The sequence below is a fragment of the Rosa chinensis genome, chromosome 7 (assembly GCF_002994745.2).
Source record: "Rosa chinensis cultivar Old Blush chromosome 7, RchiOBHm-V2, whole genome shotgun sequence".
NCBI lineage: Eukaryota > Viridiplantae > Streptophyta > Magnoliopsida > Rosales > Rosaceae > Rosa > Rosa chinensis.
The window spans coordinates 27,152,136-27,176,627 of NC_037094.1; the positions used below are offsets into that span (position 1 = coordinate 27,152,136).

General features: G+C 44.7%; 1 protein-coding gene and 1 pseudogene across 1 annotated transcript; both read right to left on the minus strand.

Moving 5' to 3' along the window:
• Window positions 1-227: 227 nt before the first annotated feature.
• On the minus strand, window positions 228-3,458 carry LOC112176761 (annotated as a pseudogene).
• A 208-nt stretch (window positions 3,459-3,666) lies between these two features.
• LOC112176762 (protein HAIKU1) lies at window positions 3,667-5,870 on the minus strand. The gene has a single exon (XM_024314827.2). The coding sequence runs from the start codon at window positions 5,056-5,058 to the stop codon at window positions 4,117-4,119; it is 942 nt and encodes a 313-aa protein (XP_024170595.1). The 5' UTR covers window positions 5,059-5,870; the 3' UTR covers window positions 3,667-4,116.
• Window positions 5,871-24,492: the final 18,622 nt, after the last annotated feature.

Below are 24,492 nucleotides of genomic sequence, written 5' to 3' on the forward strand. Positions count from 1 at the left end.
TGCAATAGCAAAAAAATTTCTGATCCTTTGACCATCATATTTGAAAAGTCGTGAGAAAAAAATTACTCGAAGACATCGACTATAACTCAAGTTAGTTGCTAGCTTAATGTGTTAAGAGGAATCATAGAGAAGATATATAACTCGGAGCCAAATTTCCCAGTAGCTTAATAGTGGAAGATGCTCAATGAAGTATAATAAGTTTATAACTATGCAAAAATCACCAACAACATTAAAGATTTAAATTTCAAAAGAGCTAGCTCGAATAGACTTTTAGGGTAGTGTTGCAAGTTAAAATAGCTCAACTTTAGCTTTTAATTGTTGAAGATGCCCTGTAATTTCTTCAGTGAGTAAATCCTAAGGTAAGGAACGTCAAGTATTTCATAACCAATTACGGCTAATCTCACAATTGGCCCGGATGCCTCATCTGCAGTTCAATGCTAATCCTAGTCTTGCTTGCTTTCCAAAGAAAAATTGCATTCTTTTACTTCATAATGCAACAACATTTGTATTATGCAAATCATATGTAGAAACTCTGGAAGATAAGAGTACAGTACTGTGTGCAAATGAATCATATCCAACTGAAGCATATAGGATTTAAGTTTCATTAAAATGCCATGATGCTCAGGTCTCCGTTAATCGATCTTGTGAAGCCCATCTCAAATTCCTTCGTCCTTGCCTTATGCACTTCTGCTTCAGTCATTCCTCCATAAACTAATTCGGCCACAGGCACACGAACTTCTGTTACCTCTAGAACCCCATGAACTTCTTTCTTTTCCAAAACAGTTGCCGACTCTATAGACACAATATCATTCAAATTCATGCGAACTTTCACCTTCATTTTCACCCGTTCACCTGATGTAGACTTCAAAGGGCCAATTGAATACGTACTTTTTGCGGGTGCTGCCTGCACTTCACCAAGATCGTCATACTGCAGAGTCTGCACATCAACTGAGAATGTATCTGCTCCATTATATGCAAGAGGCTTGAGACTTGGAATAGGATTTCCCTTTGGCAAAAGGAAAGTACTTTGGGGATTACAAGAATAATGTATCCAAGAAATTGTAACTGAAAATGGCAAGAAATCATAGACCTGATACTTTTGGACTTTGAATATCGGACAAAAAATTGCACATTGCAGGGCACAAAGCCTCGCAATGTTCTCACTCGCATTCAAAGCTCGCGTAGCCCCAAAAAATGTTTCAACATCTTGATTATAGCAGGAACATGAGAGCACAACCTCAACCATGTCAACATCTTCTACTGTAAACTCGCCATCTTCAGCAAGGTCTTTCTTCAAAGGTCTCATCAGTCGTTCCAAAATAGGAACACAAATTTGTTCAAACTCCTCCTTAATGAAACCGCTAACATCTTTATCGCCAATTAAGCACTGGATATTCACAGATGCCTCAGATTTATTACTCAGCACCTTCTTCAGCTTCTCACATGCAGTTTGAAGCTGATGGCAGGCCCTGGTGTTCTGAAAAACATTGATCTGGTAATCGTCCTGAAATTTCACAGAGAAATGCCGGAATAGTACACCCAAACACTGATCAAATGAATGAACTAGTATTTTCATCACGCCCTTCTTAAAGGTAGCATGTCCAATATCCACAAAAGCAACATTGAGTTGGCTGTGTTTACTTTCTGGTAAATCCTTCTTGTAAACACCAAACTCTAAAGCAGACGCTTTAGTTTCATGAAACAAGCACAGGGGCTTCAAGCCGGCAATTGTGGCCGCGTCCATAACACTTCTCCTTTGAAGATCAGTGAAATAAAGAGGAATTCCAATGCAGCAGTCTACAACTGGTGCATTGATGTTCTTCTCCACCATGCTTTTCACATGGGAAATTGTTAAGTTGGGTAGGTCTAAATGTCACTGCTTCTCCCAAATAATGGACATTAATCAATGGATACCCATCAGACCCTTCAGTAACAATAAAGGTAGCGACTTGAGATCACTCTGCAACACAGGATCCCAATTGAGCGGTTAATCTGAGAGATTGAGTTGGGAGTCATAATAGATGAAGCTGCAGCCTCTCCTGATCCAATGACTTGCTGCTCGTCTCCAAAACAAACTACAGTCGGAGTTTGTTGTTTAGACTCATCATTGAGGACAATATCAATACTGCTCCCCCTTACCATGGCTACAGTGCCACTCTCATTGCCAATATAAAATCCAACCATGCTCATCCTTGCAAAACTTTAAATCTTGAGATCAACAGATACTCTGAGATTGGAACGGCAAGAGAGAGCTAGGGCTTTTGGGAATTTTAGAAAGTCAGTGAACACAGAAAGCCTCTACAAATTGGCCTTCACTGCACAGCAATGTTATATATACCGACCAATTTGTTAGCCTATTTCGGTCAATATTTACCGGTGATTGCAAAGGACTTCAAAATTCCTTGAATGGCCTTAATCGACTTCTTCCAATTCCAAGGATAATAAAGAACCTAACCAGGTGCCAAGCACCATCTTATTAGGAGTCTATATGTGTATTTTAGTTTCACTGTCGATCGGTATTCCTATGTGAATAACCAATGCATTAATTAGGTTATACATTGCGTCTGTTATTCTTATCGAGTGATATTAGGTACTTTCAGTGATTCATGTAGCAATAATAAGCAGCTGAATAGAATGAGTCCAAAAGCATTGGGCGATGCCTAAGGACAGAGCCATGGCTTTCTAGTTTAATTTCTATCCTTCCCTTGCTTCAACCAATAATATAAAGCATCTCGGAGCCTAAATGGCACTTGTCCTGCATCATCTACTGGCTCAGAATAATATGTAATCGGCGGAATGATAGGTTACGCATTTAAGCCCCTATGTTACTATGTTAGCCAAGGCATATATTATGATGTTTAGGTATGATCAATTTAAGGGTCGCCTGTAATCGGAAAAAATGAAAAGTGGCTGCTGCACTTCTATCTACCTTCCAACTTCTAAAACTTCCAACTTCATCTGGGTTCCTAAATTTCCTCAATGCGCAGATATACCTAAAGGTGAGGAAAGTTAAATTTCAGAACCAAGATGCAAGGATTCATGGTAAACCTCTAAGGGGTGCTTTCTGGTTATGCTCCTGTTACTATCAATACAAAAGCCATCAGACCCATTCTAACATTTTACAACATCTCTATACGACCCCTGTATAGTAGAGAATTCATAACTACGAGGCTAAGAAGGTTTGCTCCTCAAAACTTCATCAAGATCTTACCACCAGTCAGATCATGAGAATTAAGGTTTCCATGAATACAGGCATGCAATATTGCAAATATTTAACCCTTGGCAGGAGTAGGAAACCATAAAATGTCAGAATATCAGCAAATCTCATCTTCACATAGAAGCACTACTAATTAATCTCAAACTAAATAAAATGCTTAGAATACTAAGAAGGTATCTGAAGAGAGTATGCTAAGTAGATGTTAAATATACTCCATTATCTAGATAAACTTTCCTTCCTAATAACCTTTATTCTAAAATAATGAATACAGATAACTGAATAAGGTTACAGTTCATTCATTTCACTTTCTTTCACAAACTTGAAACAGGTAAAGTGAAGGAGCAATATAATGAGAAACCATTTCATCAACATATTAGTGGAGTCGAGCAAGATATCCTTCATTGAATAAAAAAAGGTACAACAATACTGAAATAACTAACACGAAAATCTAACTGCAGAAGAACTCAACATCAAACTAAGATTTAATTCAAATATTACAATTACAAGAACTCTTTCTAAAGAGCCTACATATGTAATTCAAGTGTCCTACGTCCTTTCATGTTACAGCTCTTTCTGACATTCATGTTATGCTCATGCTCCTGTCCAATCTTCCCCAATTACCCTTTTGATGATCTTCACTATATTTCCTAAATTGAACTCGTCGAAAAAATAAAAAAAAGATAGCAGCTGTTACAGGATTTAGGATTAGCTGCAGAATGAGTGTCAAAAGATAAATAAAGAGAACACAAATGAACTACAAGTCGCCGAAAGGACCTCTTACACTACCAGTATACAATACATTTTTCACAACAGAAGCACTAACAAGTAGACGAATCTACATAAAAACGAGCTCAGTAACAAGCATGGAAGCCAAATGCATAACACTGTTGAGACAGCTATTAACCCCTCCATCGTGGACTTGATAGAGGAAAAAACCCTGGAGATAATTGATATAAAAAGCCTGGAGAAGGTGGGGCTTGAGGCCCTGGACCTAATATCCCTGATTGTGAAAACTGAAAATTGGGGGTCAGTGAAGGAAACTGTGTCCCAGGTGAAAGCAATGGATAAGGTGACCGTGGAGATAACAAGTAGTTGTAACTGGTTGGGGATGGCAATAGGAACTGGGAAGTTGGAGAGGGTAACAGTGGAGGACCACCCATTTGAGGGGATGGGAGATTAGGCGCAGGTGGTACAGGGCCATTCATTCTTGGGGGCGGCTGCGCAGGCATGGATGGGTGGGGAAGTAAACCAGTTGATGGTGGCTGTCCTTGAATTTGACCTGGACCTTGTGGTTGAGGCTGAGGCTGGTTTCCCCTTGGAGTTGGATCCATCATTGAACTTTGAAGGTACCGCATATATGCTGAGATTGGAGACTCAGCTGTATTCGGCCACATTGAATCTCCAGGTGGAAACGGTGGCATCAGTGTTGGTGATGGTTGTCCAAAATGGGGAGGCCTAACAAAGCCATTATTGTAAGGAACAGGCGGCGGGGCTGCCTGTACAGGGACTGGAGGTGGGACTACAGGTCTGTTGATAGGTGTCAATGGAGGAGGTCGGATCTTCTGCAACCGCATACTTTGGGGTTTGGGCGGACCCTGGGGAGGCCTCGGCAAAGGATCTTGTGATGGCGAACCAGTAAGCTGCTGAACAATGTTCCTAAAGTCGTTCTTGCTTATGTTGTACACCTGAGGCTGAGGCTGTTGCCTAGCAGCATTCACAGCATTAGCAGCACTTGCAGCAGCATTACCGAAATTGGGCTGGTGCAAAGGACTCTTCCTTATATTTTTCCCAATCTTGTTCACCCCCAAATGATCAGTATGCCTATTTGTGGAGTTATCCATTTTGTAGAAAACGCAAACAAACTCAAACCACCAACCAATCTACCTTCTGTGAATGCCTCCACAAAGTCAAACCATTCATAAGCTTCAAAACAACAGCACAGGAGTTCAAAGATTCAAACTTGAAGCTCAAAAGCCAGAAGCTTGAATCACACTAGACAACTTCACCAAATGAAATACATGTACTTGGACACATACCCACCAAGCAAGCTCCAAAACCAAGCTCAAAACAACCCCAGTTTGCTTAAGGAATCAAATTCAAACCAAATCAAGCACAAGAGCTGCCCTTTTCTTCGCTCACTCCAACACACACACACACAAAAACAAATCCCAGATACAATTAACCTTAAAAAAAAAAAAAAACACCAGCAACAAATCTGACTTTCTTCCCTGTAGCTCTAACCCCCAAAACAGGAAACACCAAAAATCCAATTCAGAAAACAGAGAACAACCCAACCAAAATCAGAACCACAAACACAAAACCCAATTGGGAAAACTCCCAACCAAAACCACAACAATCCTCGTAGGGTTCAAAACAGCATGAAGGGTAAACAGCACGAAAGGCGAGACAAGTAAGAAACGGAATTGAGAAAGAGGGGAATAGAAAATTACGCTTGACTTGAGCAAGTGATACGGCAAAGAAGAGTCAAAGCTGGATCGTTTCTATCTCCGGGGAAAAAGAGACAAGCAAAGGGGTTTGAAGACCCGCTTGTTGGAGTCGGTCAAAGATAGAATGAATGGCTGAATGGAATTAGATGAAACAAAGGAAGGGAGGAAGGAAGGAAGGGACGAAGTGGGGGCCAAAAAGGGTGACGAAGCGATTGCGATGATTCGTGTTCATTATTACTACTACTACTACTACTACTCCTCCTAATAATAATAATATCAATATTATTAGTTTGGCTAAAATGTCATTTCTGAGAGGATCGCCAAAGTCAAAATTAAACGGAAATGACGCTGAGGTGAGGATGGTCACTACTTGCTAGCTACCATCGAGGACTTTTATGTTGGTGTAAGTGTAACGTTGTCTAATTGCTTTATAATAGTAATAACAAAGTTATCAATTTTGTATTTTCGTAAAATAAAATCAGTATGGGTCTACGGTCTGCACACTCTGTGTAAGTTTTTTTGTTTTTCCTCCTCTAAAGCTCTAAGGAGTGTGTGGGGAGGTGGTTAAAAATAGTGGCAGTTTCCTCTTAAAAATCCACCACGTTTCCACATCCAGTGCATTCATTTTTATTTGTAAATTGATTTTATTAGCCCAATTGATTATTTCTAATTCAAAGTCTTCTAATATATAAAGAGTAAATATTTCAGTACATCAAGGAAAAATTATCCAAGAAGCTTGAAAATGGGAGGGCTAAAATTCTGAGTTGTGCTAGCAAGGAGATTTTGATAAAAGCAGTGGCTTAAACCATGCCACTTTATGCTATGAATTGTTACCTATTGCCAAAAACTCTCTGTGATGACATACACAAGTTGTGTGCTTCTTTTCTTTTGGGGTGATTCATCTGACAAAAAGAAGATCCATTGGAGAAGTTGGGAGCAGCTTTGTCTTACCAAGCATGAAGGAGGTATGGGTTTTAAAAACATTTATGCTTATAACCTTGCTATGTTAGCTAAATAGGGTTGGAGAATTGTTACAAATCCTTCATCACTTATAGCTCAATTATACAAAGCAAGGTACTTTCCAAATTGTGAGTTTTGGCAAGCAGACTTAGGGGATGCACCCTCCTTCTCTTGGAGGAGTATTCTTGCTGGACGACCAGTATTAAAAGCTGGTATTCGATGGCAGGTTGGAGATGGGACGAATATCCGAGCGTGGCATGACCAGTGGGTTCCAAACTGCCCACAATCCCTCATTTAAAGACCAACTGAGTCTCCTGTTGAGTTTGTGGCAGACTTGATTGATTCCCGAACTAGGCAGTGGATTCCAAATATTATTCATGCTGTTTTTCACCCTATTGTTGCCACCAAAATCTTCAGCATTCCTCTAGGTCGATATGGCACCCCTAACAAGCAATATTGGAGCTTGGATAAGCGTGGTTGGTTCATGGTAAAGAGTGCGTACTGGATTGCTAGGGAGCATGTTAGGGAGCATGTTCTTGGCAATGCTCTTGCATCAACTTCCACCAGTAATCCTTTTAAGGAATTGTAGAGGAAACTCTGGAGAGCTAAGGTACCTGGAAAAGTTCAAATTTGTGTTTGGAGAGCCTGCTGCAATCTGCTGCCTACTAGAGAAAGACTGAGGGACTACTCAACTGTCCTCTATGTGATCATCATATTGAGGACACTTATCATACTTTCTGTAAGTGCCCCACAACCTATACTTTATTGTCCCAGGCTCCCTTTTACCTGCAACATTCTCTCCTCCCTCAAACTCCTTTCAAGGAATGGTTCTTGAGCCAAGCTGTGAGTCTCAAATTCAAGGTCTTTGAGAAGTTAAGGATGCTCATCTGGGGCCTATGGGCAAATCGAAATACTATGTTGTGGGAGGGTACAACACGTACGGCAACCGACATTTTCTTTTGTACTATGATATGGTTGGAAGAATTTCATAAGTCAACCACCAATGAGGCTACACCCAGTCACCGCATTACACAAGTATGGAGGCCTACCGCTGGGCACGACCTCAAACTCAACGTTGATGGGGCCTTCATATCTCAATTAACATGAGGTGGAATTGGATGGGTCCTTAGAAACTCCAATGGAGAGGTCGTTGCTGCCTTTCAATCTGCTGTTCAGTTTGCTAGTTCAGAGTTGCAAGTGGAGCTTCTGGCTATTCAAACCGGATTGAGGTTTGTGCAGCAGCAGAGTATTCAGTCAGTTCTCCTTGAGACTGATTGCCAAAGAGCTGTGTATGACATCAATGGGTCAACTGCTATTCTATCTGAACATGGAATCTTAGTTTATGACATCCGGAGCACCTTGAGAAGTTTGCCACAGGTTAAGGTGTCTTTTGCTCCTAGAACATGCAACAAGGTTGCGCATAGATTAGGTAATTTAGCCTTTGAATCCCAGCAATGTAACAATTGGGTGAATTACACACCTAATTGCATCACAGACCTTGTTCAAAAGGAGCTTCTCCCTCCTACTTAATTCAACAAAGATCAGTATCTTTTACCTTCAAAATATATATATATATATAAAGAGTAAATTGGTAAAAAAAAATCATTTATGGAGAACAATCTCTCTTCTCTTAATAATAGTATAAATAAATTATCTAAAGATACGACACTAAATATCACATATGAGATCAGACTATTTTTTAGATACGATAATAAAAAATATTACACATTTTCAAACGCAACCAGTATAAAATACCGATTCTGTGACCAACATTTATTAGAATCTTTGAACTCGACTCCTTAAGCTTTATGTGTTTTTTTCACTTATTTTAAATACTATATATCTTCCCCAAGGCTAATGCTGGGAAAATGTTATATAGCCCTGAGAATGTATTGTTGCCATGTTGGTACTTCATAAGAGCTCAAGGGAATGCATTATCTCATGACCAACTGGTTAGGTTAGTCCACTATCATCGGTCAGTGCTATCATAAAATCTCCACCCATAGAGGATCATTAAAGCCCGACAAATGCATCAATGGCTAGCATACCGTATGCATATGCGATGTTTGCAGGACAAAACCGAAGTAAACCCTCATATTGCTCACCGATGATTCACGGTAAGATCAATGATTAAACAAGATTCATTAAAATTAGTGAGTATACACACCGGCAGACCTAGTTGAGGGCAAGTGAGGGTTCATGCGCCCGCTGAATTTTTGTTTGTTGCGGAGTTAATTGATGATCTACGAGCTAGCATACAAAATTTTAGTCTAAATATTAACATATGCTCATTGACAAAGTCACAACAGCTTAAAATAAAGAAAATACGACAATATGCCTCCATATAAATAAAATGCAGGGTCCGCCACTGAGTATATAGGCACATGCAATGACATTAAAAGCGTAGAAACACAAATAATTGAGAGTGTAAAGGTTAGATATGTAAAATAAATTTGTCCAAAGGGTAACCTTTCTTTAGCTTGAAAATCAAAGTCTACCAAACTTGTTCTGGTGTTCTTGTGCTACATCTAGCATTAAGCTTATACTCATTTTAAGTTTATCTGTTTTGGAGTTCCTAATTTATGTGATTTCTATATAGTGTCCACATCAAATTATTTCTTCATCGAAACACGATGAAAAAAAAAATCTGCCAGTTCGGTTCATTTATCAAACTGAAATTTACTTTTCTGATTTTTTCCATGCCTTTTACTGTCCAAGGATACTAAACTTTTTGTTTAAGAAAAACTGAAATTGGGAGAGAATTGAGTTGTGCTTTCATTGATAATAGGAGCCTCTTTATATAGAGGATTACAAGGCATAAAATTAGAGTTGTACAAAGGAAATATAATCGTACAATTAATCGGATATCTATGAATATCTCTAATTCGAAACTCTATTACAACTAGGTCAAGTAACCTAGAGTTTGGGCCAGACACGTATTCTTGATTTACTTGAACACTCCCTCTTGTGTCGCCCAAACGTGGTGCTCATCTCGTTGCCTCATTAAAAACCTTGCCGAGTAACAAAAACCCTGTAGGACAAAAATAACCTCTGTCGAATGGGAAAAAGAGCACAACACACCCTTTACGTTTCGAGACCATACATGTAGACATCTCCCCCTGATGTCTGCATCTCCCCCTGATGACAACGGTCATGGGAGTTCAGATAACTTCCGCAAACGATGTTACCAACATGTTTCTCGAAAGTGGAATTTAGGCAATGACTTAGTGAGCAAGTCTGTCATACTGTCCTCAGAACGAACCTAGTTCACTTTGATCTTGAAGAGAGTCTGTTATTGCTGATTATCCTTGGTGTTGTCACTTTTGATATAGCCTTGCTTCATTTGTTCAAAACAAGCAGCATTATCCTAAATGCTCATAGGCTCATATGTGGTAGATTTCAAACCATAATTGTTCGAACATGCGTAATTATGGATCAAATCCATATACATTCACGAACCACTTCGTGAAGAGCAATAATCTCTGCATTGTTCGAAGATATAGTGACTAGGGTCTATTCTGTAGACCTCCAAGATATCGCGGTCTTACCTATGGTGAACACTTAACCAGTTTGGGAATGACTTTTGTGTGGGCCAGAGAGATACCCAACATCAGCAAAACCTTCCAAAACACATGTCGTTTTGGGATGGGGATAGTGGACGCAGGCCAGTGTTGACAGCGTTCCTGGTGTGTGATGGGTCAGAATCCGTCATCTCTTTATAGGGATAGAACAAGCCCATATCAATCATACATCTCAAGTACTGAAAGATATCTTTTACACCAATCCAATGGCGTCGCGTTGGCGCAGAGCTATATCTAACTAACAAGTTCATTGCAAATGAGATGTCCGGTCTTTATGCATCGAGCTAAGTGCAATAATGCGCCTATTATGTTCAAGTAAGGCACTCCTGCCTCTAGCACATCTTCGTCATCATCCTTTGGACAAAGAGGATTCTTTTCAGGATCAAGACTACGGACGATCATGGGGGTGCTTGAAGGCTTGACCTTGTCAAAATGTCTAAACATCTATCAACACGATGCTTAAGTTCCAAACCGAGACATAATTGTGTTCTCCCAAAATCTTTCATCTCAAAATCAAATTTCAAGTGTTCAGCGGTTTCCCTTAACTCTTTAAGGGCTTTCAATGAAGATCATGTCCAACGTGAACCGCTACAGAATCAGAAACTTGTTCTGAAAACGCGTGGGCATATCCCTTCCCAATCAAGTAGTCACTTTAGTGAGCGTTTCAACCTCTTTGTAAAACACGCTCAAGCCGCTTAACTTGGTTAAATGGAGTTAACCATGAACTTTCATGTACATTCCGTATCTAGATCCCCATAAAGATACGTAGTGACCACATTTGTAAGCTACATGTTCAGTTACTCGGAAACTACCAAACTGACAGGGTAGTGGAGTGCAATGACATCCATTACGAGAGAATATGTCTCATCGTAGTGGATTCCAGGGCGTTTTGTGAGAAGCCTTGCGCCATAAGGCCAGATTGTCATATCTTTTTCTCATCACGCTTTCTAACAAAGACCCATTAGTCAACAGGTTTTATGTCAGGAGGTGTTGGCATCACTGGCTCGAAAACCTTCCTCTTCGTTAGAGAATCCAACTTAACTTAGATCGCATATTTCCATTTAGGCCAAATCTCTCTACGTTGGCATTCATTCATCAAAGGAGCGTGGTTCAATATCATCGGACTCAACAAACTCATGCGCAACGAAATGCGCAACTACATCATCAATTATGATGGAGTTTCTATCCCACGTCTCATGTACACTAGTGTAATTTTCAAAGAGCTCTATATTCTCAGGAATATGTTCTGACGTTGAGGCGTCCCCCAACGATAAACATAATCCGGAAGATTCTCATGAGACGGATTTTGAGTGTCGATGATCCAAGGATTGGGTTGTGCCAAAGTATCCTTCTAATCCACGAGTCTCCCACGCATCCTAGCTGGGGCCATGGCCTGTAACACCAGAGTGCCACTCTCTTTGGGGTTGGCGCCATGCCTACCTTCGTGTAGGGTGACGTTATGTCCTCTCGTAGGGACGTCCTTCCTTGCAAGTATACTTGCAGCAGATGTGTGATCTTGTCGCTTTAACAAGGATCGAGATGAGACATAGTGGGGATAGACCACGACAATTCATGTCATTCCTGCTGAACATTCGTGTTCTTATCTCCCCCTAACGAAGGGAATACTATCTCATCAAAGTAACAACCCGCAAATCTAGCGGTAAGGAGATCGCCTTGCAAGGGCATTAAGTGGCGGACGATTGTTGGAGTCACAAATCCAACGTAGTTGCCCATTCATCTGTAAGGACCCATCATAGTGCATTGTGGCAGCGCAATTGGCACATAAATGGCTCATTCAAATGTGCGTAAGTACGAAGTACGTGTACCCAGTCACTAGCTGTAACGCAGAGATACATTGAGTGGCAGTAGGTCGTAGACGAATTAGCATAGTTGCATGCGATATTGCATCACCCCAAGGAGATTGGTGTGCATTACCAATATCCGGGCTACCATCGTAGTCGTTTCCGTGAGACCATTTGGGTGTGTACATGAGGATATGATGTCCAACATTAGTCCCTAATGAAATAACCATCGAAAGTCTTCGATGTAAACTCTCTAGCATTGTCACGTCCAATTGACGAAATAAGATGATCCGAGGAGTGAGCCCGTTGTCATATGATATGTGCTAGGAGTGTAGTATATGCAGCATTTAGAGGTTGTACATACTGAGTAAGTCTCAACTAAATTTGGCACTATCGGTTGGGCCCCATCCGTACTCTCAGGTACTATGCCATGGGCCGGGTTCACGAGCCACCATGGCCGAGCCCATTTGGGAGGCCACCCCGGGCACCCAGGGCCTGGGACAAGGCTAGCACAGCCCATCTATTTACACAACAAGAGGGCTGATATGGCATCAGAAGAACAACCTGTGTCCCACATCGAAGCTAGGGGAGACTCCTTTCCCATGCTCGAGTATAAGGACATTAGCACAACCACCTTTTACGGGTAATAACTCCTTTATCCACTATTTACTTAATACACATCTATTAGTTTCTCACTTAAGTATCGGAGAGGTGTAAACCATCCGGTACGGTTTACCCCTCTAACGTTGTGTTCTTGATACAGGATTTAGGAGTTGGATCGGTACCCCAGACTGTATAGCATTATGTGTGAGGTACCCGGAGAAAGCCACCAGAAACATTGGTGCGCCAGATAGGGGATACGTATCATGGATGAGCCAGAAGTGGCAGGAGAGGGTAGAAGTGTCGCCCGGGCACTGATATTCACTCCAGGAACTTCTTCAGCAGAAGCGCCAAGTGTTCAAGGATCAATGCATGGTCTCAGATCCTTGGACCCGATAGTCCCGGATCAAGTGACTCTGGTATCGGAGTTGGAGTCTATGCGAGCTGAGATCGCAGCCTTCAGGGAACAATCCAGGATCGATTGGGAACAAAGGAGTACCGATAGGGAAACAAACGGCCTTGCGCAACAGAGAATGCAGGATTTGGAAGATGAAAACACAGCGCTGGCCCGAGCACTGGACAGGAGGCACCAGCACAACGAGGCACTCACCCAGGCCCTGGCTAGAGCATCCTCGCTAGCAACAGGTGTGAACACTGCCCCGACAACAAGAGGCCACAGCACCGCCCCAGCACCTTCTGCGGAGGGCTGTCAACGGATAATCCAGATACCAGTAGACTTATTCCCGGAAAGTTTGAGGCATCTGCCACCACCACCGTTACCACAGCCAGTTCACAATATCCCACCGGTAACCATGGTTCTAAAAATCGGCCTGGGCGGCGCCTAGGCGCTAGTCGCAGGCGTACCGTTCCGATTTTGGCCTGGGCGAAGGTATTAGGCGCTGGCCTCTTAGGCGCCCGCCTAGGCGAGCTAGACGGAGGTTAGGCGGCCTGAGCGGAGGCTGGGCGGAGCAGGCTTGGCCCTAGGCGCTTGAATTTTTTTTTTTTTTTTTTATCCTCATTCGTCAAAGCAACGATTGTCTTCTCTCACTCTCTTAGTTTGCCAACAACCCAGAACTGAAAAATCCATATTCTAAGCACATAAATCACAATTCAAAATCAAAATCATCTATTTGGGTGCAGAGAAAACATGGGATTCCCTCTTTGGTTCAAGAAAAGCAAAAGCTTCAATCTTTACTATAATCCCCAATTTCTTGACCACGTTTTCTGGGCAACGAAACAGAGAGAGAGTAGTAGCTTACTGTTAAAGATTGGAAATTGTAGATGGAGATCTTGGAGGTCTCAGATCTGTGGTGGCCTTGCCTTGGGTCTTGACGCAGAGAAATGGAAGAGCTTGCCTTGGGTTTTGATGCACAGAAATGGAAGAGAGAGGGAAGAGGTTGCCTGAGGTTTTGACGCACAGAAATGGAAGAGAGCGAGAGAGAGAGAGAGAGAGAGAGGTAGTGGGTTTGGTTTAATTAGTACTTTAGTGGGATAGGTTGGAATGTCGAAGACTCAAGCTTGGTTTTTTATTTTTATTTTTTATATTATTATACTTAGTGAGTTATTGCTCAATTGACCAATTTGTCCATGCCATTCTTTCTATTTTCCAACATTATATATACCTTATATTTTTATTTAAATAATTATATGTTATAAAAATAAAAATAAAATATAAAAATAAAAACCACCTAATCCCCGCCTAGGCCCCTGGGCGCTAATCCTCGGGTCACCGCCCGACTAGCGCCTAGCGTTTTTTAGAACCTTGCCGGTAACCAATGCTAACACGACATTACTAGTGCAAATGAGCAACTCTTTGCATGCCCTGCAGGCAAGGGTACAGGCCACAGAAAATAGAGACACCTGGAGAGCTATGACGACTTACGAGGACCGCCCAGGCCCTTTCACCCAACAGGTTAGAGGAGCCATTCGAGCGAATACATCGAAACCACTGAAGATTGACTATACGGGAGTTGGAGACCCCTACCAGCATCTACAGGCTTTCCGATCACAAACAAGCGCCAAGGGATATACGGATGAAGTGTGTTGTAATATGTTCCAGGAGACCTTGTCAGGGGAGGCTTTGAGCTGGTTCTACGAACTGCCGGTCAGTTCTGTAAGGAATTTTAAGGAGCTAGCTGACAAGTTTGTAGCTCGATTCATCTTACGCACCGACAGGATACACACACCAAATCGCCTGTTAAAGGTCCAGCAGGGAGAAGATGAAACTTTGAAGCCTTTTGTAAATCGATGGCAGGCGGCTACCGCTAAATGCCGGGACCTTGGGATCAACCATAATCCTCTAGCTAACTGCGACGAGCTGATGGCCACTGCCATCAGACACACCCATGCCGAATTCGAAACGTACGGAGACACCCCCAGACCAGAGCTAAGATTTTCCACACCGGCCTCGACGGTCAGGGATGAGCCATGCAAGAGGGAGTGGGTCCATAGTCATGACATGTCACCCCATACCTCGAACAAAAGAGGCAAAGAGTCCTCATCCAGGTCTAACAGTTACGGGACCACTCACCCTCACCGGGAGCCGAGGGTACAGCAGGCCCCCCGGACACCACCACCGCCCCGATATGAGGTATTTACAATCCTCAACGCTTCATACGAGACTATTTGGAACGAAAACAAGGGTGAGATTCCGGGACCATCCCCAAGGAAGTTCCCGAAGAGTAAACTTACCCAACAGGATACCGAAAAATTCTGCACTTATCATGAGGATGCCGGACACAATACCAATCTCTGCATTGCTTTAAAAAATACAATTGAGTCCCTCATCATAAGGGCAAGCTTCAACGATACCTACCTGCTAAGGAGATAAGAGCCGTAGACGTGTACGGCCAGATCTTCACGATCCACGGTGGGGGCCCGAAAGAGTTGCCTCCCCTGAGGAAGAAACGAAATTCTAGTTTCGGTCGTCCGGAAGTTTTCAACTTCCACAAGGCCCCGCACCAAGACTGTGGCACCGGGTGGACATCGGTGACATTCCTGCAGGAGGAGGAAGCCGATCTGAAGATGCCCCATGATGATCTCTTCCTAATCACGCTTCAAATGGACCATTATATAATGTCCCGGGTGCTCGTAGACACTGGGGCCTCAGTTAGCGTATTATTTCGCGATGCATACAAAGCTTTGAACAGAGGAAGAGCCAAGCTGTCACAAGATAATGAGCCCCTCATTAGTTTTTCAGGAGATATCGTCCAACCACTCGGATCAGATTACCTATCGATCACGATAGGCGAAAGTCCAAATTGTTCAACCATCAAAACAGAGTTCATCGTAGTGGACTGCGTCTCATCCTATAATGCTATCCTGGGTCGACTGGCACTCTGGCGTCTGAAAACCTTCATTGCAGGTCACATGCTGATGACGAAAGTGCCAACCCCGGCCGGCAGTGCTACGATCCAGGGTGATCAGGCCGCTGCGAGGAAATGCTATTCTTTGACTGTATCTCGCGGCAGGGGAAAGTCTAAAATGTTGCACGTAGCTACTAACCCTCTGACGGACAGGTACGAAGATCCCACAGATGATACCGATTCTGACGAAGAACGGCCCGGTGCCGTAGAAGACATTGAAGAGGTGGTGCTATCAGAGCAGTTCCCGGACATGACTGTTAAGATCGGTACTAGGCTGTCTCCGGTTGTCAGGGAAGGGTTGATCTCGTTTCTCCGCTCTAACACATTTGCATTCACCTGGTCATATGAGGACATGCCCGGTATACCGACGGAGATAGCCACGCACAATCTTAGTATTGTTCCTTACTCGACACCGGTAAGACAAAAACGAAGGGCCTTCACACAAGATAAGTACCGGGCTATCCAGGTTGAAGTAAAGAAGTTGATGGCCATCAACTTTGTCAGGGAAGTAACATACCCCCGGTGGTTAGCCAACGTGGTCATGGTACCAAAGAAATCTCCGGGATCATGGCGCATGTGTGTGGACTACACAAACCTCAACCGAGCGTGCCCTAAAGATAGCTTCCCGCTCCCGCGAATTGATCAATTAATCGACTCCACTGCTGGGTACCGGTTACTCAGTTTCATGGATGCGTTCAGTGGATACAACCAAATTCGAATGAATCCGGCAGACGAGGAGCACATTGCCTTTACCACAGACAAAGGACTCTATTGCTACCAGGTCATGCCTTTTGGGTTAAAGAATGCAGGTGCCACTTATCAGCGACTTGTCAACTCCATGTTTGAGGAAGTTATCGGTACTATCATGGAGGTATACGTGGACGACATGCTGGTAAAAAGTTTAACTCTGGAGGATCACGTAACCAACTTATCAATCGTCTTCACCATCATATTGCGCAATGGTATGCGACTTAACCCATAGAAGTGCATCTTCGGGGTCGAGGTAGGAAAGTTTCTCTGGTACATCATTAGCCACAGGGGAATTGAGGCCAATCAGGAGAAGGTACAGGCTATATTAGACATGGTGTCCCCAACCTACCGAAACAAGGTCCAATCTCTTACAGGCAAGGTGGCCGCCCTGTCAAGATTCATCTCCAGGCTGACGGACAAGTGTACTCCTTTCTTCAAATTGCTAAAAACCAAGCACGTCGAGGTAATAGCCTAGACAGCGGAGCACGAGGCTGCTTTTCTTGGCTTGAAGGCATACTTGTTAGAGGTACCTCTACTCTACAAACCTGTTCCAGGAGAAATGCTCTACATATATCTGGCAGCATCGTCAACAGCTGTGAGCTCAGTTCTTATTAGGAAGGACTCCGATTGCGAGTACCCAATGTACTACGCTGGAAAAGGTTACACTGGTGCAGAATCCAGGTACCCGGACATTGAAAAAGTGGCACTGGCCCTCCTGGTATCAGCCCGGCAGCTTAGACATTACTTCCAAGCACACTCAATCACCGTTTTCACTAATCACCCATTGAGGCAGGTTTTGCAGAAACCAGAGACATCAGGCAGGTTAATTAAATGGGCCATCGAGCTGGGGGAGTTCGATATCAAGTACCAGCCCCGGACAGCTATTAAGGGCCAGGCAGCGGCAGATTTTATTTCCGAGTCAATTCCCCCCATAACCCACCCCTAGAATCACCTGAACCACTAGCCCCTGATCCACCTCCGCCAGGCACTTGGCGATTATACGTCAATGGCGCGTCCAACAAGAAAACCAGTGGAGCTGGTATCATGCTAATTAGCCCGAACGATCAAGTCTACGAGTACGCCCTCAAATTTGCCTTAAAAGCATCCAACAATGCCGCAGAGTACGAGGCACTCATAGCAGGTCTGCAGATCGCCCGGGAACTAGGGGTGTAGCACCTTAGTATCTTCAGTGATTCTCAGTTAGTCGTAAACCAGGTTAGCGGTAACTTCGAGGCAAAGGAACCCCACATGTCCTCTTACCAAGCCTTAGCCTGGGCATTAGTTCAGAGGTTTACCTCCTACATTTTTACCCAAATACCGAGGGCAGAAAACGACAAGGCAGATGCCCTTGCTAAGCTTGCATCAACTTCTCCAAGTCCTACCTATGGGGCCACTAAGGTCGAAATACTCGAAAGACCTAGCACTTCTAAAACGGTGTCAGAAATATTTACGGTGGACCACACAGCTTCATGGATGGACCCAATTTTGAAATACATGGTCGACGACCTGGCACCGGACGATAAGGTCGAGGCCAGAAGACTACAGTTAAGGTCAGCTCGATACACGATCATGAATGGCAAATTGTACAGAAGAGGTCACTGCTTTCCCAACCTGAAGTGTGTAACACCGGAGGAAGGTCACAAAATAATGAAGAACATTCACGCTGGTGTATGCGGTAACCATGCCGGAGCCCGGTCTCTTGCACACAAGACCCTAAGGGCAGGATATTTCTGGCCAACCATGTCGGCCCTGGCCCAAACAATATCCAGTTCTTGCCACAAATGCCAAATGTATGCAAATATCCCAAGGGCACCGCCCATTGCCCTCTCCATCCTCCTTGCACCATGGCCGTTCTATCAGTGGGGTTTGGACTTGATTGGTAAACTTCCCACAGTAGTGGGACAGTTCAAATACGCCATTGTCACTGTGGACTACCAAACAAAGTGGGTGGAGGCAGAACCTCTCGTCGCCATCACCACGGAAAAGGTCAAAAACTTCCTATGGAAGAACATCTACTGCAGGTTTGGAGTCCCGGACACCATAGTCACGGACAATGGTACCTAGTTTGACAGTGATGAGTTGAGGGCTTACACAGAGAACCTGGGCACTAAGATCCTCTATGCTTCCCCGGCTCACCCCCAGACCAACGGTCAGGTCAAAGCTGTCAACAAGATAATCAAGAAAATACTGAAAAAGAAGCTGGACGAAGCCAAGGGTCTTTGGGCTGCTAAACTCCCGGAGGTGTTGTGGGCTATCAGGACCACAGCAACGGAGGCCACCGGAGAGACCCCTTTCTGCATGGCTTTCGGATCAGAAGCAGTACTCCCTATTGAAACACAAATCCAGAGTCCCCGCATCGAATACTTCGATGCTGGTACCAACTCAGAAGGCCTACACCTCGATGCTGATTTACTCGAGGAACGAAGGGATGTGGCACACATGCATAACTTGGCAAACAAGCGGAGGATAGCTCGTTATTATGATGCCAAGGTACAATCCCGGACACTAAAGTTGGGGGACTGGGTCATGAAGCAAGTCTACCCAGAACCCCGGGGACTGGATTCATCCTGGACAGGCCCTTACGAGATCATTGAAGAGGTAGGCCCCACAACCTTTTTCATCCGAGACATGAACGGGGTCGTTTCCAGGCATCCATGGAATACCCAGCGCCTCCGGTACTATTACAAGTAGCTCCGGGAGCATCTTGTCCTAGCTTTTGCTTTTTGACCATACAGCTATGGCAAGCTACCCATCAGGTACTCATTCTGTATTTAACCACCATGTGGTATTTGAATGGAAAAATGAATTATTCAGACCATTTATAGCATTTTTTTTTACCTATCCCGGACATAGCTATTGTCAGTTACTCTATTCCAGTAATAAGTGATGCAAACAAATGCTCAAGGTACGATATCCTAGAAATTTTAATTCCTTTCCAATTCCCATTCAAATTCAAGAAATTTCCATTCACAAAAAGCCTGGACTACCAGACACAGGAATTAGACAAATGTTCAAACCGATAATTTCCACAAAAAAAAAAAAAAAAATTTATTTACTACTGCTCGCCACCGGTACTCTGGGACCCACCGGCACCAGACTTGACCGCCGCCTCCCGATCTTTCTTCTTTTTCTCCAGAAGACCCCGCCTGAATTTGGCTTCATCCAGGTACCCGGCCGCCACCCACTCCTTGAACTTCATGATGACAGCCTTATCTTGAGCAGCAGTTAGCATAGCAATGAGCTCTTGGGAGGACTTGTACTCCTCCACGGCCTCGTGCTTCTCCACAGGAAGGCAATCCTCCAGGTAGTCTGCCTTCTCCTTCCATGACACGGCAATTTCTGCAGCTTTTTTCTCAGAGTCCTGAGCGCTTTTCACCTCTTCCCGCGCCTCAGAGACTTCGCCCTCAAGCTCCACGATTCGCTGCTTAGCCGTGCCCATCTCAGCCTTCAATGAGTCTCGCTCCTTCTCCAGCTTGGCCTTCTCGCCATGAAGATACTTCACCTGCCCGGAGAGATTGCTAACCTCTTCCTTCAGATGAGTATCTTCCTCGCTGGCGTCAATTGCGTACACATTGAAGAATGCCTGCAAACACACCGATCAAAATATATATACAATAATAATCGGCTGCAAGGGTAAAGCAAAACCATACCCGCATCATGGATTCCTGGGCAAGACGGCGATTCTCTTTGGGCGTATTGTCCTTGGCCCACACCCGGTCGAGGTCAATGTCCTTCAGGTCACTAAGCATGGACCGCACGAACTTTTCATCGGCAACCCCGTACTCACACAACAGCTGCTTGATAGGCTTCTTGGGGATTACCGGAATGGCAGGAGACAACAAACCTAGCGACGGCAACGACTCTGGCCCCGGGTGATTTTTCTTCTGCCTCTTCACACCGGGTCCCTGAACATCCCGACAGGTATACGTCACCTCCTGCTTATCACTTTGGTGCTGGTGCCTATGGGATCTTTTCTTCTCACCGGGAAGTAATGCCTTATCGCTCCCAGTGGAACGAGAGGAAATAGACACGGGGGCCGGTACCCTTCCCGTCCCGATATCATCTATCGTGATGACGTTAGCAACAGAGGGCTGCACGACTTGGGTTACTGGAGCGTCAGGATCAGGTTCCCCATATCCCGCATCGGTGATCTCCAGTAGGGTCTCTTCAACGGACCGACCCATACCTTTCGACCCTAGGTCGACATCGATGTGAAGGGCGTCTTCTCCCTGGCCCATCAACATATCCATCAACTGATCATCATCCATTCTGTCCTCCTCTTTTCCTTTCCGGGGTTTCCTCTTCGGCGCTTTCACTGCAATCAGTCCCAAGGTTAGTCAAAGGTAAAAAGGATGAGTGACATGCAAAAAAAATAAATAAATAAATAAATATTTTAAGCCTTACCGGGGAGCCATCCTAACCCTAGCCTATAAAGTATAGAATGCCGGATGAATCTATAAGAGCTCATCTCTTTCTCTGACCAAACAGCATATACCCGGGCTATCCTCTTCCTTTCCACCTCGGATAAGGTATAAACATGGTCCCCGATAGCTTGGAAGGTACCAGTTAGCTGCCACTTCTTATTTTTAATTTGCCACCGCCCCCCAGCTAGGAATACTTTGTTCCTCCACCTTTTGCTCATCGAGGAAGGCATGTCGGTAACTAATGGTTCGTAATCCCTAGCGGCAAATGTAACCGCACCCGCACAGGACAGCTTCCTTGAGTACAGGACCCTGTGTACCGCGCGGAATTAATTTACGGAAGGCCACCCTTGTTGGCACAAGTCCCACATGGCCATCATACTGTATATTTGACGAATAGCATTAGGGGTCAATTGCCCCGGTGACAGGTTCAGCATCCGCAACAGATACTGCAGGCACCGGGGCAGTGGTAGCGATAACCCTTGGTGGAACTGATTCTCGTGCAGCGCCACCCACCCCGGGGCAGGATTTGCGGCCATCTCTCCATCCCTGAGAGGCCTAAGCTCCACCACGTCCGGTATTCCCCACTTCAGTCGCATGGCGATGATCTCATTCATTGTCATACTTCTCCCGGGTTCGTCGCATACGGTCCCGTCCGCAAGTATATACCTAGGCTTCGGTCTGCCCTCGGGAATTGCCACAGTGACTACCGGGGCCTCCGCAGATCCACCCTCACTCTCACCCTCGTCCGACTTCTCACTGCTCTCCGAGAACACCCCAGTCGAGGATCCCATGTTCTCTGCTAATTGATCTACTTGGCCTAAGTACCGATCGATATCCGCTTCAGCTTGCCTGGAAGAGGACTGGTACTACGAACCCGTATCCCCACCCCTGGCTTCTGATTCCATCCTAACTACGATACCGGGGACCTCAAATCTCGCTATATCTGGAATCAGAAGCACAAGGGTTAGCCTAACAAAACCCAGACCATTTTGAAGCGCGGATTACTCCCCACTTCAAGCAAAACCCAGAAATTCCTAGAACAGAAATTCCCAGAAATTCAAAACAAAACCCAGACCATTTTGAAGCGTGGATTACTCCCCACTTCAAGCAAAACCCAGAAATTTCTAGAAATTCAAAGCAAAACCCAGAGAATGGAACAAACCCAAAAATCTAAAGCAAGAAGTAAAACCCACACTGTCTTGTTCGTGTTCTTCTTTACGCAAACAACACAGAAGAGCAAACCCACAACAGAAAAACATCCATGGCAGAAACAGAAATGAGAGACCAGACAAAATCATACAAACAAGGCGAGAAATCTAACCTCTTCTTCAACAGGAAATCGATCTATCACTCCGCAAGCACGCACACTTCTCCCTTGGCTCTCCCTCTTCCCCTCTGCAAATCTTCAAGGTTTTCTGAGTTTTTTCGCGAATGTGAAGGGAAACAATCGGTTTCCCTCTTAAATTCAATCTCCAAAGCATCAGGGCCGTTGAAACCGAAAAGTCCTCAACCACAAGATCGCTACATGTGTCCCACGCCTCTCCCTAGTTCTCAAGATTGGCAGATGAGAGGACGGGATTTATTGCACAACCCAGTCTGCCCCACGTGGCTGACATGCACCGCTTACCCCATCGGGTACCGGAGGCTCAAAATTCTCTACCACATCGGGTATCAGAGTCAAGTCCTCTCTCTACCCCATCGGGTATCAGAGCCAAGTTCTTTCTCTACGCCATCGGGTATCGGAGACTCAAAAAAATTCTACCCCATCGGTTATCATAGCCAAGTCCTCTCTCTACCCCATTGGGTACCGGAGGCTCAAAATTCTCTACCTCATCGGGTATCAGAGCCAAGTCCTCTCTCTACCCCATCGGGTACCGGAGGCTCAAAATTCTCTACCCCATCGGGTATCAGAGCCAAGTTCTCTCTCTACCCCATCGGGTATCAGAGCCAAGTTCTCTCTATACCCCATCGGGTATCAGATCCAAGTCCTCTCTACCCATTGGGTACCAAAGGCTCAAAATTCTCTACCCCATCGGGTATCAGAGCCAAGTTCTCTCTATACCCCATCGGGTATCAGAGCCAAGTCCTCTCTCTACCCCATCGGGTACCGGAGGCTCAAAATTCTCTACCCCATCAGGTATCAGAGCCAAGTTCTCTCTCTACCCCATCAGGTATCAGAGCCAAGTTCTCTCTCTCTCTACCCCATTGGGTACTGGAGGCTCAAAATTCTCTACCCCATCAGGTATCAGAGCCAAGTTCTCTCTCTCTCTACCCCATTGGGTACCGGAGGCTCAAAATTCTCTACCCCATCGGGTATCAGAGCCAAGTTCTCTCTCTCTACCCCATTAGGTACCGGTGGCTCAAAATTCTACCCCATCGGTTATCATAGCCAAGTTCTCTTTCTCTACCCCATCGGGTATCAGAGCCAAGTCCTGTCTCCGCCCCATCTAGTACCAGAGACTCAACCTTCGTCCTATCACAGCGCGTAGATTACCTACGTACAGCGTAACCCGCTCAAGATTTCTCTTATACGGGAACTTGGGGGACTCCCTATAGGCACACTAGTGCCAAACCGTGAGACAAAATAATAATAAGTCCCCACCCAAGAAGCATCTTGAACGGGAACTTGGGGGACTTGTACATACTGGGTAAGTCTCAACTAAATTTGGCACTATCGGCTGGGCCCCATCGATACTCTCAGGTACTATGCCATGGGCCTGGTTCACGACCCACCATGGCCGAGCCCATTTGGGAGGCCACCCCGGGCACCCAGGGCCCGGGACAAGGCCAACACAGCCCATCTATTTACACAACAAGAGGGCTGATATGACATCAGAAGAACAACCTGTGTCCCACATCGAAGCTAGGGGAGACTCCTTTCCCATGCTCGAGTATAAGGACATTAGCACAACCACCTTTTACGGGTAATAACTCCTTTATCCATTATTTAATTAATACACATCTATTAGTTTCTCACTTAAGCATCGGAGAGGTGTAAACCGTCCGGTACGGTTTACCCCTCTAACGTTGTGTTCTTGATACAGGATTTAGGAGTTGGATCGGTACCCCAGACGGTATAGCATTATGTGTGAGGTACCCGGAGAAAGCCACCAGAAACAGAGGTGGACAATGGCACAACACGTGACCAGCGTGTTTGCGTGTCAACCAACATCATGAGATATTTAAACGTTCGCAAGTTGGTTGAATCAATCCACAGAATCCCAACGGACTCTATGTAAGAACAGAATGAGTATTTTCATATCATTTGCATCGGACGATCTCAGTCCTAATTTCTCTAAGGAATATGCTTTGTAAAAGGAGCGAGAGGCTTTACAAGCAACCAATG

What these genes read in the sequence shown, in the direction of transcription:
- LOC112176762 (XM_024314827.2), bottom strand. Translation starts at nt 5,058, where the DNA reads ATGGATAACTCCACAAATAGGCATACTGATCATTTGGGGGTGAACAAG.